Source organism: Hirundo rustica, chromosome 8, assembly GCF_015227805.2.
Source record: "Hirundo rustica isolate bHirRus1 chromosome 8, bHirRus1.pri.v3, whole genome shotgun sequence".
NCBI classification, from domain to species: Eukaryota; Metazoa; Chordata; class Aves; order Passeriformes; family Hirundinidae; genus Hirundo; species Hirundo rustica.
The window spans coordinates 2,264,762-2,279,344 of record NC_053457.1 but is presented as its reverse complement, the minus strand read 5'-3'; the positions used below and the strand labels follow the sequence as shown (position 1 = coordinate 2,279,344).

General features: G+C 50.7%; 1 protein-coding gene across 1 annotated transcript in view; it reads left to right on the top strand.

Annotated features, from left to right (window-relative positions):
* CDH23 (cadherin related 23) overlaps positions 1 to 14,583 on the top strand; it is a 183,007-nt gene that overhangs the window by 75,929 nt on the left and 92,495 nt on the right. The window contains exons 7-9 of the mRNA XM_058421437.1: positions 786 to 980; positions 4,223 to 4,351; positions 10,297 to 10,375. Of these exons, the coding sequence (XP_058277420.1) occupies positions 786 to 980; positions 4,223 to 4,351; positions 10,297 to 10,375 (403 nt within the window). The remainder of the gene's footprint in view (positions 1 to 785; positions 981 to 4,222; positions 4,352 to 10,296; positions 10,376 to 14,583) is intronic.

Genomic DNA, 14,583 nt, shown 5'->3' with positions numbered 1-14,583 from the left:
CCCAAGGTGCCGTGATCCCGTGTATACCTGGAGCCCCGGCAGAGCCTTTTTGCTGGCAGTCTGTGCTCGTGCCTTTAGGGAGAGACAAGAATATGCATTTTAAGATTTGCATAGGAACATGCAGCTGTTCCACCAAAAATGGATAATTGTTCTCCCCGCTGTGAAGTTAAACAATAAGAAGTGCCAAACTGCACTTGCCATTGCTGATTTTGTGCACTCAGCTGCATATTTTATGCATGTAGATTAGTTCCAGATTTATGACGATGGAGCTGTTCATGCCTGCGTTAATCGGGCCAGGTTGTAGTTGCTGTGGAAACTACAACTTTGACTTTTACGTGAAGTTCTGTGTTGCATTTAATGCTTTTTTCTTTTTTTTTTTCATTTCCCCCTATTTTTTTTAAAGCTCTCCTATATTTAATACTTCGTGGTGAAAACAGTGAGGGAGTCGGCGTCAAAAATAAAAGTGCCTTTGGGCAAAAAACAAGTTTCAGTAAAGAGAGCAATTTTTCTGGGAAGTTGGGATGTCTAGGAAAAAGAGGTGTTTGTGATAGAGCGCCATCTTGACCACAGCTGTATCACTATTATTATAAGTGTGCAGCAACTATTATAGGCCCTGCAATACTGTAATAAAGAATACAGCCGTGTCATTTATAAATGTCCTGGAAATACAGGACTGAACTTGCTGGGCCTCTTGATATCACTCCTGGTGGGAAAAGGAAATTGCTGGTGCATGTTTGATGTGAAAACACTGCACAGTGCTATCAGTATTTATTTTTTATCTCCAGAATACCCCTGTGGGCACTCCGATTTTCATCGTGAACGCCACGGACCCGGACCAGGGGGCGGGAGGCAGCGTGCTTTACTCCTTCCAGCCCCCTTCCAACTTCTTTGCCATCGACAGCGGCCGTGGCATCGTGTCGGTGATCCGGGAGCTGGACTACGAGGTCACGCAGGCCTACCAGCTCCAGGTGAACGCCACGGTGAGTCGTACCCTGGCGGCTGCGGGCCTGCAGGTGTTGTTTGGGGGTCATTTTACTGCCCTTAGCAGGGTGTTGCAGCAGTGCAGCCTCTGGGTGGTTCTGGGTCTCTGTGGAGAGCGGCTGCACCTCTCCAACAGCGTCTCACATGTGTCGGGGGCTTTGCAGGGAGGGGGGCAGCTCCCGGGTGAACCCCAGTACAGGGCGTACGGACCGCTCATGGAATGGTTTGGGTCAGGCACCTTAACGACCATCCCGTTCCAACACCCTGCCATGGGCAGGGACACCTTCTGGTAGGCCAGGCTGCCCCAGGCCCCATCCAGCCGGACCTGGAACACTTCCAGAGATGGAACTACATCCACGACTTCTCTGGGCAACCCGTGCCAGTGTCTCACCACCCTCAGTAAAGAATGTCTTTGGTAGATTGAATCCTCCAGGCTCATTCCTTGCACACTGTGGTTTATTACAAGTGGATTCACCGGTATTACGTTCAGACATCAAGAGTTAAAATTTTGGTGGACAGAGGAGAAACCAGGGTCTCAATTACAGTCAATGGCATCACCCTGGGAGGGGACCCCTGGGAGATGCGTCCAGCGTGGCAAATTCATGCCCCTTGTGAATGGGTGTTCAATCCCTGGTGTTCAGTCTAGAGGGAGCTGGAGAACATGGAGGAGCACACAGGCTGGAGCTCTGGATGGTCGCTCCTTCCCCACCTCACACGAAGCAGAGGAAGGTGAGGCTGAGCCCTGCAGTACGTCTGCCCAACTCTGTGCCCAGGAGAGGGGGGGAAACCCTCTCTGCCCCCTCCAGGCAACTGGCTGGAGCTCTTGAAGCATGTGATTTGATCAAGATCGTTGTCTTGATGCAGAACCACAAATGTCAGGGGGACACGGAGGGCTGTGCTTCGCTCTTCACGGCGCCGAGCCCGGACACTCGTGGACTGTAGGGCAAACACCACGGCCTGGCAGCCCGAGCCCTGCACATCAAAGGCTGTGGAATTTGCTCTGGAAACGGGTTTTGTTGTTTGGTTTTTTGTTTTTCATTTTGAAACATACCTCAGATCTGGGGTTTTTTTACTACTCCAGTGGGAAGAGGGCATCTCTGTTTTTTGCTCCCTTGCCAAGGTCTGTCGCTGACATGCTTTCCTGGGATGTGTTACTGAACTGGAAAATGTGGCACCAAACACAGTCCCAGATGGAAATATAACTTTCTTCCAGGATCCTCATTTCCTCAAGGATGCAGTGGTGTCAGCTTGGTCCATCCAGCTCCCTCTGGCCCTGTATCCCAGCAAAGATTAGATGGGGGCATATCTGATACTTCATAGAACCCCAGAAAGGTTTGGGTTTGAAGGGGTTGTAAAGCCCACTTCATCCCAACCCTCTGCCATGGCAGGGACACCTTCCACTATCCCAGGTTCCTCCAAGCCCTGTCCAGCCTGGCTTTGGACACTTCCAGGGATCCAGGGGCAGCCACAGCTTCTCTCGGCATCCTGTTACTTGCTCGATACACTCCTGGCATCCAGTGATTCCCAGCTAATGGAATCCAAAGAATTAAATGTTGTCTCTGAACCGGGCTGGATGGCAGCTGTGGGAATGTCTCCTTGGCTTGGTCAGTGCCAGTAATTCCTAGAAGAAAAGAGATGAGAAACCCCAGGGCAAAGCTGGGAAAGAAAGATGAGGGGTGCACCAGGGCAGCAGGAGCTGGAAGTGCAGATTTTTGCCTGCCCGACGAACAGTTTGCATGGTCCAGAATGGGGAATGGGGTGATGGTGGGCTCAGGGTGGCTGCAGGGATTGCTGAGGAGCACCAGTGCAAGGCAGGAGTCGTTCTGTCCCAGGGATGAAGGCAGCAAGCACAGAGAAAGGCTGGAAAGGACGGCAGGAGAGACAGTCCAGTGAGGAAACTGGAAGCATGCCTGCTTTCTCAGTGCTATCTGTGATGCCTTAAACAAAATTTAAGAGGTGAAGGGGAGGGGAAGGAACATTACCTGAAGAAACAAAGGACTTGAACCTGATGGCACTAACAGCAGAGTTGGAGTAAGCATCCACCCGGCCGCAGACACCGAGCCCTGCAGGTTAAGAGGATAATGTACAAGCTGAGTTGTTGAATAGAGTTTAAATTAACATTAATCTTCTGGCAATCAGTCTTTGCCTCTGCTCAGAGCTGCTTTGGAGGAGTGTGTGGTAACCCCTGATGGTCACCTACCAGCACAGTGCCTGACTGGGGCTAAGGAGACATTGATTCCCTTCCCTCCGAGTGCTCTCTTTACTCCTGCCCTTAGCAAAGGACTGGGGGTGTTGGGGTCACTTTTGAGCACCCATGGGACAAGGCTTCAGCAGGAAAACCAGTGGCAGCAGGAGAAGCTGGTGGCAGTGCCTGCTGCTGTGGCACTGGCTGCTGCGGAGGGGTCATGCTCAGGAAAGAGCCCGGGGCTCTGTCCTGGTGGGAAGTGATGGAGTGAAAGGGAGATGATCATGGAATCATGGAATGGTTAAGGTGGGAAGGGACATTTAAACACCATTTAGTCCAACACCCTGCCATGGGCAGGGACACCTTCCCCTGTCCCAGGGTTCTCCAAGCCCCATCGAAGCAGGCCTTGGACAATGCGAGGGATGCAGGGGCAGCCACAGCTTCCCTGGGCAAACTCACCACCCTGACAGCCAGGAATTTCTTCCTGATATGTGATCCAACCCTGCCTTCTTTCAGTGTGAAGCCATTCCCCCGTGTCCTGTCCCTCCGTGCCCTTGTCCCAGGTCCCTCTCCAGCTCTCTTGGAGCCCCTTTAGGCCCTGGAGGGGGCTCTGGGGTCTCCCAGAGCCTCCTCTTCAGCTGACCAAACTGTGTTAAGGCATCGGCCCTGTGGGTATGAGGGAGGCTGCTGGCACCCGCCCCTGGGTCTGACCGTGCAGAGGTACCTTGGGCTGTGTCTGCATCAGGAAGGAATTTACATTTTGAAGTAGATGTTGAACAGCATTGCTGCATTTTCGCTCAAAATGTGATGAAAACTAAATTGGTGTTTGCTTCATTTGAAAGGGCTGATGCAGCAATGAAATGCATATTGTATTTCAGCTTAGAGGGATGTTCAGTGGACAGTAATTCCAGCAGGTAGCTTGAAAAAGAGATGATTACCTCCACTACTCAGAAATCCTGCCCCAACTACAACCACAAGAGACTTAATGCTGCTGAATAATTCTGGTTTTCTGATAGAAATCCTTTCTCTTCCCTCCCTGCCCCTTCTTTTTTCAAGGACCAAGACAAAAACAAGCCACTGTCTACTCTGGCCAACCTGGCAATCACCATCACAGACGTGCAGGACATGGACCCCATCTTCATCAACCTGCCCTACAGCACAAACATCTACGAGAACTCGCCTCCGGTAAGGGCTGTGCTTGGTGGGGTTTCCTTCTGAAACGGTGCATTCCCAGCCAGATCCAAAACATTCAGCCCCTTTTTAAAACAGGCGGCCTAAGCGTGGGGGTTTGGGAAGCCTGGACCCCAAATAAAATATTTTCTTGGGGGTTTCTTCTTAAATTCTACAAAGGGTTTGTGTTGCTCAGAGCAGACAGTCGCCCCGTCTCCTCCCCACGCTCTATCTGCATGCCATTTCCAATAGAGAACTTGAAGGAAAAATCTAAACGCTCCTGAAATGAGGCAGTTTTGAAAATGCCAGAATCATCAGCCATTTCAGCACTTTGAGTCTTTTCCCCCAGGTTTTGCCAAATTGGTCCAATCATTTTAGTTCTTCTGAAACTCGGTTTGTCAGCAAACTCGCTGTTTGTGGAAAAACGTCTCCCAGTCTCTGAATACAGCAGGGATGAGGGGTTTTTTCCCCCACAGATGTCAGGGAGCGTGGAGGGCAGCTTGGGCTTTGGGTGCTGTTTGCTCTGCTCCCACCAAGGGCTTTAATCCAAGCACCAGCCCCTCTCCGCAGCATCCACAGCTGTGCATCCCACCACTTTGTCCACAGGGAAACGGTTGTGTGTGTGGAAGGAAAAACCTTGCCTTAAAATCATGGCATGGTGGGCACCCACACCACATGTGCATCCCATAACTTGTCTGGTGCTCTGGATCCCAAATGCCTGGTGGCTGAGTTCAGAGGGAGAGGGAACTCCAGCCTGCTCCAGTTCTTGCCCTTTCATTCACTTTGGAGCAAAGCCCTGACGTGGAGAGTGCTGGATCAATGGGGCTGAGTCATACTGTCTCAAATCCCATGGTGACACAGCACATTACTTGTCTGCTGGCCCGGAGGTGGCCAAAAAAACCCCAGCTTATTCATTAATTACTCACAAGGTAAAAGTTTTGTTGATGTTAAGGATATCTCTGGGATTGACAGAGTGAGGGAAATAAAACCCCACAAATTAGGTCACACTTAACTAGGAGGAAAACAGCCTTAAATGAAATTGGAGGTATGGAAGTGCCGTAAGTATGAAAAATCGTAGACTGTGCCACCTCCATGGAGTGCTCTGGTATGCAGGGAAGGGAATGTCTTCCAAATAATGATATATATTGAGGCTCAAGGATCCCTTTGTGTCAATACACTGACATGCACCACAGTTATTCCTGGAACATTCACTGTTTGCAGCCAGGAAAACAGCAAATAGCCACTGTGTAACGTGATACAGGAAAAGGAGGAAGGAATTCCCACCAGGTCTAGAGATTTTAATTTTTCTTGGCCACATGCAACATCTCCAAAGGCACTGAGGTATCCGAGATGGATAGGTGCCACCAGAGGCACGGTGAGGATTGCTGGAGTGGGGACTGCTTTGAGTGGTGTCACCCTCTGGTTTGGACCCAAATTCCCAGCCTTCCTGGGAGAAATTCCGTTGCTGCAACAAGGATGTGATTTGCTTTGACAAGCTTGGGGTTTAACACAGAGTCATTTGGATGGAAAAGACCTGAAAGTTCATCAAGCCCAGCCATTAATTATGTGTATTTTTTGTCTCCCAGTGTGTATCTTCTCATCAGCTCTGCCCTACCCCCTGAGTGGAGCCGTGTGTAGAGTGAGTGTCTTGGTTATCAAAATGATCACCACCAGTTTGGGTGGGGAGTCTGGGCTTGGCCAGCTCCCATCCAAAACCAGGCTGGCAGGTCAAACCAAGAGGCTGTGGTGCATTTTTGGGTGTTGTTTACCCTGACGTGTGACTCGGCAGGTCAAAATGTGCTCAAGGCATCTCGTCCCAGCCCTAAATCCAGGGAGCCAGCACTCCACGCATCTGCTCCCCATCTCTCTCTCTTCCCTCCTTTTATCTGTGGTGCACAGCATGTCTGTGTTCCCCTATCAATGTATCAGGCAAGAATACCTCATCTAAAGTGTATACATTACCTAATAAAATCCTTCTTATTGGGATTATTGCATCAAATTTTAATTTCCTCACTCGAGTAACAGCATGTCAGCCAGCCCGTCAGTGGAGAGCCGATAGAAGGTGAAAAGAGTGGATAAACTGCAGCAAATTACCGCAAACAGATCTCTATCAGCCCTTTGACTGGAATTGACTGGAATTAAGAAGTGAGAAATGGGATTTTTTTTTTTTTTTTCTTTTGCCGTGGCAGCTTTCTGAAGCGCTCACCCCCCGCCCCCTCCTCCTGCTGCAACGCTGGGCCGCGCTTTGCCTTTCAAGTCCCTAATCCTGTAAGAGAGGAAGAAGAAAAAGGGGTGGAGGGGCATGAGGAGGGAGAGAAGTGCAGTTGTAGCGCTTATTTCTCTCAGGCTGGGATCTGGGAGCATAATTGAGAAGCGTTTTGGGCAGGTGCTTATTGTGACACTGAGAAGAAAGCAATTTCTTACCGAGCAGAGGAAGAGGACGCAGCAGGGAGAGGCTGTGCTGTCCCTGGAGGTGTTGTATCTTCTTCCTTGATGTTGTTTACCATCCCAGCGTGGCTCAGACGTCTCTCCTAGGGCACCCCAGTGCGCCTGCAGCAGTGGCAAAGCTCCGAGGCGTTTTTCATCCTCAGGAGGTTTTTGGGTGTCTGTCCTCACCCAGGACAGCTGGAGACTGGGTGGCGTGGTTGCTGTTGGATGTCATGGAAAGGAAGGGTGGCCCAAGCGCTGGCACAAGCTGCCAGGGTAGTAGTGGAATCACCATCCCTGGAGGGATTTAAAAAATGTGTGGATGTGGCACCTGGGGACATGGGCTAGTGATGGCCTTGGTGGTGCTGGGGGAATGGTTGGACGGGATGATCTCAGAAGGCTTTTCCAACCGGAATGATTCTGTGATTCCATGTCCTCCAGGCAAGCTGACAGGGTCTGGAGGAGAGGGGCCATTTCCCCTTGCTGGGCTGCTGTGGTTCTGATGAGCTCCTGCTTCTGCACCCCAGCTGGGGCATGGTGCCGGCAGTGCGTGCAAGAGGAAGAATCCACTCGCCAGGAGACAAGCTGAGGGCTGTGGACGTGTGCTTCATCCCACAGGGAGCCCCTGAAGGCGAGAGTGGGGCCAAACCCCACTGGGGCCAAGACCAGCAGTTGTATTCCCGTGCAGTAGGATGGTGCAGATACATGTCAAACATCATTAAAACAGTTTTAATTCTTCAGCACCATCCCCCTCCTCCTCAGAAACTCTTTGAGTTGAAGAAATAATGTAGAATCAGTGCTGGTTTTGCCCTAGAGTCTCAATAGCTCAGAGTTAATTCTTTCTTACAATATTTCCAGCCCATCAGTGTGAACACTTTATTAAAAGCTCAGGATTTTATTAAAAAAGGATTGATTTACCCCTGCCCCTCTTCAAAAAACCCTCAGATTTTGTTTGGATAATGTGCCATTCTTTATTTTCTTTGCCTTTTTTTAAGCATAGGCTTTCCCAGATTATTACTTTTCTAAACCTTCTTCCTCCTCCCCCAGAGGGGAAGAGTTATACTGCTCTCTCTGTACCCACCAGCCGAGCCCTCTCCTTGCAGCCACTGCTGTCTGCAGTAGGCGGGCGAGGTGTGGCTTGTTTTAAAGGAAAAGTCATGGATATTTGGAGTTTCTAAGAGCTGCAGGGTCTTGCCACAGATTGCGCCCTGGGCCACTTCTTCAGCCCCTTTCCTGGACGGTTCAAGATTGCTCCCAAACACCGTGGTTCCTCGGGAAGGGATAATCCATGCCCAAGAGGTGGCGTCTGCCTGATTTAGAAAAATCTTGTGAAAGACCTGCCAGGAAGGATGGAAACCAGGTGGGATGTGAAGGATCTTGCCGTGGTTCCAGGAGACGGCATCCATGGATGGCAGGGAACCCAGCACCACTCCAACATGTGTTTACTGGACACTGGAGAAACGTGGCTCATCCCCAGGAGATGCTTGTGGAGCAGGAGGAGACACACAGGAGGCTGCAAGGAGAACGGGGGGAGCCCCACTGCCAAAACCCAGCAGCAGGATATCATCATCATCATCATCATGGGCCTGCCAAGGGCAGAGGGTGAACCTCAGCATGGTTCCTCGCAGCCCTTATTGCTGTGATCAAATGTCTGGATAATTTCTCTCCTGTGGGCATCTCTATGGCACGTGCCGCTGAGATATCCGAATGAGATTCCCCCTCCACCCCTCCCAAACTTCCCCTGCTGCCACATCCGCGCTCATCCTTTTATCTCTCCCTCCAGCCCTTCCCCTTGGCTCCTCCAGGAGAGGCCTCTCCCGCTGATAAAGCGGCCCATTGCTATTCCCCAGCCGTCGCAGGGCCCTGCCTTCCCTCTGCAGGAGGCAATTCCCATTCCGTGCTGCTCCCGAGCCGTGTGACAGGTGACGAGCGAGCTGTCAGGCAGGCCCGGTGCCTTCGCCCACTGCCCTTCCGCCGGGGAGCTCCCGCTGTGCCGGGGACGGGAGGGGGCTCTTTGCTGTCCCGTGAGAACGGGAGATTAAAGATTGCAGAGAGTTTGATTCTGCTGAATATGAGCACAGCGTATCGTACAACACGTGATATATATTAACACATATTACACAACTTATAGTATATATTACAATTAAATATATATATATATAGTATAAAGTATAATACATTTTAATTTAAGCAAAACTATGCTGGGACAGAGCACACTGAAATGCATCATCCTTTTCTTTTCCCCTCCACTTTGCCCTGTTCTCCTTTCCATGTCCCCTGTACTGCTTTCCCACCTGCTCCTTCCCCACTTCTGCGGTGTTTTTTCTCTCTCTGTGGGAAAGCACAGTTATTGTCAGTAATTTAGAGGCTCTCCGGGTGGCTGCTGAGCCTCACCATCCGAGTGCTGCTCAGAGGCCAGTGACCTGGGATTTATGGCTAATGTTCTCGGTTAATAACATGGATTTACTTAAGGAGTCCATTGCAATGCCCTCGGAGATCAGGCAGCGGGCAGCCTGCCTGGCCCTGGGAGCCTTCTTTACGGCCAGCAGCGGCATTGAGCCCACAGGGACACGGATCTGGAAGCCAGGGAAGACGGCGAGTCCCTGCTTTCCACCGGTGATGTTTCTGCCACAGCTTTCCCTTTGGCCTTTAGATGATGGATCATGGGGCAAGCACGAGGCTGCCGACCTCGTTAGATATGCAAACGCCTCTGCTGACATTTCCTTTGAGGGAAAAAAAAAATTAAAAAATTTGCTGCTTTCCCCACTGTTAATAAGCCAATGAAAACAAGAACAGCTGAGTTGTAAATTTTTTCACACTACATTAATTACGGGCATGTGCATGTGTTGGTATTCACAGGGGCTCACTGCACTGCGGCGGGGGAAGTTGACTTATGGAGCAGGATATTTTTATTTCAAGAGCTAAACAAGAATTTTGGGTCCTTCTTGCGTTGTTCTTGCCGGTCTTGGGGGACTCTTGGATCTTTTTGCTGGGCTTTAGGAACATTGCAGGATGGAGGGTGAGGTGGGTGAGCTGGCAGTTGCAGAAGCTCCTGCCTGTGGGCAATCCCTGGTTTTCAGCATCTGTCCAGCCCTCCCTCCTCCTCTCCCTCCTCGAGGGTTTCAGTCAAAATCTCTGCAGCTCACTTAGTTGTGCCGATGGTCAGTGTGAGCGGCCCTTATTGCTTGGGGTGCCACATTTGAGGAACACGGTGGCAGAAGAGGACGGGTTGAAACTGGGAGGCCAATGGCAGATTAAACTGGTGTAATGACCAAACTGAAGGTCGTGGTGAAGGGGAGTAACTGTTTCCTCCTGGTCATGCCCTCAGCATTCCCAGCTCCATCCTGGCCTGGGTTAGCAGAGCTCTGCAGCTCGCACCAGAGTGATGAGTAGTGACCCGGGACAACTTCAAGGGCAGGCAGTGGGACTTTCCATGGCTTGCCATGTCCTAGGACAGGCTATCCCTCAGCACCTGGGGCAGGTCGCTGTGGGAGCCCAGCAGTGCTGCGACACGTGTCCCTGTCCCTCCCCAGGGTACCACCGTGCGGATGATAACAGCCATCGACCAGGACAAGGGACGTCCCCGCGGCATCGGCTACACCATCGTCTCAGGTGAGGGCACAGAGGGGACCCCCAAGGGAGGGATGGATGGAAGGAGGGAAGGAGGGAGGGATGGAAGGAGGGATGGATGGAGGGAGGGATGGATGGATGGATGGATGGATGAATGGATGGGTGGATGGATGGAGGGAGGGATGGATGGATGGATGAATGGATGGGTGGATGAATGGATGCAGAAATGGAAGGAGGGATGGATGGAGGGATGGATGGATGGATGAATGGATGGGTGGATGGATGGAGGGAGGGATGGATGGATGGATGGAGGGAGGGATGGATGGATGGATGAATGGATGGGTGGATGAATGGATGCAGAAATGGATGGACAGATGGATGGAATGGGGGAATGACGATGGATGGAGGGAGTGATGGATGGATGATGGATGGATGGAATGGGGGAATGACAATGGATGGATGGATCAAGGGATGGATGGATGGATGGAGGGCATGGAGGATGGGCAATGGATGGATGGATGGAAGAAGGGTGGGATGGATGGATGGATGGATGGATGGATGGATGGATGGATGGATGGAATGGGGGAATGACGATGGATGGATGGAGGTCATGGGGGATGGGCAGTGGATGGATGGATGGATGGATGGAGGGATGGATGGATGGAGGGCATGGGGGATGGGCAATGGATGGATGGATGGATGGCATGGGGGATGGGCAATGGATGGATCAATCGAGGGGTGGATGGATGGATGAATGGATGGAGGGCGTAGGGGATGGGCGATGGATGGATGGATGGAATGGGGGAATGACAATGGATGGATCGATCGAGGGATGGATGGATGGATGGATGGAGGGCATGGGGGATGGACAATGGATGGATGGATGGATGGATGGATGGATGGATGGATGGATGGAAGAGATAGCTCTGCAATAAGCCTTTGTACATCCCATCCCTGGGAAATCATGGAGTAAAATAGATAGAGCGATTTACGATGGAAGGGATCTTAAAGATGATTGTTCCAACTCCCCTGCCATGGTCAGGGACACCTTCCACTAGACAGGTTGCTCCAAGCAAATTTGACAATGCCTCAGTTTGAAACCTTCTATTTCTAATGATGAGCCACAAACAGTTCAGCTTCACACATCACCATGGAGAGGATTTTCTGTTCCGGGAGGGAATGGGACTGGGTATGGACTGAACAGCTCCTGGTGGTTTCTGTGGTGTTTCTAAAAGTTTCAGAAGATGTGATGCAAGGACTGGGCCTGTGAGGGTGCAGAGCTAGAGAATGAGGCTTAATTAAAAAGGTGGTGCCTTTCTGCCTCCTGACAGGCACACAGATCGAGCCTACCTTTGGAGTCTGGCTCTGAAGCCTGGGAACCCTTCTTGGTGTGGATGAGTGGATCATTGCTGAGTCGTGCTTGGCCCCTTTGTCTCCACAGCCAGAGGATCCCTTCTGATGGCAACAGGGGCAGGGCAGGCTGGGGAGGTGTTTCCAGATAAAACCCAGCTGCCTTGTGGAAAGGCCAGTTTTGGGGGGTTGGGCCTGTTCATTTAAGGTGCCTTGAGCTCAGCAATCTCTGCCATACCCCAGCAGAGTTTGGTGCTCCCAGAGCTGCACTCAGATGCTGGTTTGGTGAGGACAGACAGACTGCTCGAGGTGACCCAGGTGTGAGGGACCAGCTTGGTGGGTGTGCGTTGTAACGCTTTTCCTGACATCACTTTCGGGGGGGCTTCTTCCCAGCAAGAAACTACGGCAGTGCCTCCCCTCCCCGCTGTGCCGAATGCTCCGGGTGCTGCCTCCACGTGCAGGAATAATTTCCCAGTTTCTTTTCCTTAAAGCCCAGCCATTTCAAACCCTCTTTTAATCAGCCTTGAGGGTCAAGGTGATTTCACCCTGACTTTCAAGTCCACTGATCCTGACTGGAAGTATCCAGCCTTTGAAGATGCGAGGATTATTTATTCCTCTAATTCCCTCTGCAATTTATTCGAGAGATTCTCCCAGATTGTGGGTATCAGCTGGCCAAGGTGCAGCAGGGACTGTCTTCTGGCTGATACAGGATCTTTTTCACTGGAGACCAGACTGAAACATCAATCTCATTTTGCAGAGGTTGCTGAATTACGGTGAGGATGGTAAAATAGCTGCTAGCTTAGTCATCCTGGATAGGCAGTGGGATGGTGGAAGGGGCATCAGGACGCTCTGGGATCCAGGTGGAATGTGGAGAAACCTGCAGGCAGATCACTGCACACAGCCTTGCATCTGCTTTTGTATGCCAAGAGCTTAACCCTTGCCCGCAGTCCTGCCCTGGTGAGGGCAGCTCTCCTACCGTAGGATCCAGCAGAACAGATCAAGAGTGATTTAAACTATTTTGAACTTTTTTTTTTTTTTTTCCCAAATGAGAATGATGAAGTGTTTTCTTAACTAGCCAGGAATCTTTCTCCTGTCATCACCAGGGTCTTATGGAGAAGGGGTTGGATGGGAATGATCAAATGATCAGCCTTTGGACTGAGCTGATGTTATTTTCTGATGTCTAAGAGTCCAGACACGGGACTGGCATCTAATGCGCTTCCAAAATCCTGCTCACTCAAGGCAAGCAATTTTCTTTTTGGCAGGCAGGTAAAGCCTAATTAATTTCTCATTATCCTCAATCACGATGGTAAAGGTCAGCAAGCAGATTTTTGTGCCTGAGCTGGAAAATTTTTATGGCAATTTTGCAAAAAAAAAAAAAAAAAAAAAACACCTAACATATGGGAATGGGGAAGCAAATTAAATTAGAAACTGACCGTAAGCAAAAGTGAAAGTGGCTGGTGAAAGTAGTAATTAAACCTGGCTCTTCAGCTCCCTTCCAGGAGGGGAGGTAGCAGTGATGCTGCTTCCCTTCCCCTGCAGGGATAGGTGGTACCTTTTCCCAGCTCTCAGAGTTTTTTGGGCACAGGGTTAGCGTGTGGCTGGTCTGATTTCGCCTTTTGGGCTGGTACATACAGCAGTAGAGAGCTGAGAAGCAACCTGGCCGTTCATCATACTTGGGGTGTTAATGCCGAAAGCATTGGTATGATTTGGAGGTGGGGTTTAAAAATGAATTCGGAATTGCTGCTGTCCCATTTTGTCCCATGTTTGGCTCCATCCCTCGGGCAGCCATGTCTGGGGATGTGCTGCAGCAGCTCTTATTTATACAGCTGTCTCCAGCACAAGGTCCTCCCGTGACAGGAACACAATAAAACTAAAAGATTAACCATAACCACATAAAATAAGGCTTGAGATCTAACTTTATGCCACCAGCTTACAAAGCTGTTAAGGCTGAGATGATGGAGGAGCACTGGTGTAGCTGTGCCATGGCTTTGGTATTTGTCCTGCCTGCACTGGGAAATCATTTCCATATCTAATAGGGAAAAGCCGTTCGGTTGTTTCTTCCTGCCCATCAGAGTGTTTTAACTCCAGGAAAATGTACTTTTTCGCTTCACACTTTGCAGGGAGCCGGCTCACTGCCCAATTAAAAAAGAAATCCAAATTGAGACCTCACAACTCAAGGCCCTCATGCCAGCAGGCTGGTCAGTGCCAGGGCTCCCATTGCTCCGAGTGATGCTCCTGCTGCTTTTCCTGTGGCCAGAGCCCGGTGAAAGCCCTCCCTCCCCGGCTGCAGTGACAGGTTGGAGATGCTCAGCCGCTGAGGTCAGGACTCTGTTTGAAGGACAGATAATTAATCCAGCAAAGTAATCCACAGCTCCTTTTTGGCAGATTTATGGAGATAGCCTCTGTACCGGGGACTCTGCCTCATCATCTTTCATTTCCCAGGCAAAGCGAGCGACTTGTTGTATAACACGACCTGTTCTAGATAAGGCTTTTCATTTAGGGGAACTCTCCGGGCTAACAGAGATTGATTTTCCGGCAGAATTCGGGAGGGCCCTGGCGTTTTGGGCAGGATCAGCCCTGCAGACGGCAGTGTGTTTTCACGTTTGCTGCCTCTGCACATCGCCTGGGGCACGGGGAATCCTCCAGCTCTGTAAGGGAAGGATTTTTAGCGTGAGTTAAACAGCAATTTAATTAATAGGCAGGAAGAGACTTTGGCCTGTGAGCTCTTCTCAGAAAAACATACTGACTCACATGTTGCTCGCTAGCAGTAAACTTCGGGCTTCATTTATTTCCAGGATAGCCAGGAGACTTGGAGTCTTCTGGCAGGAGGATGTGAAGGTGACCTGTGCTGGTTGGGCAGGCACTGAAGGGTTAACCCAGGGAATGGGGCCCACACGTCA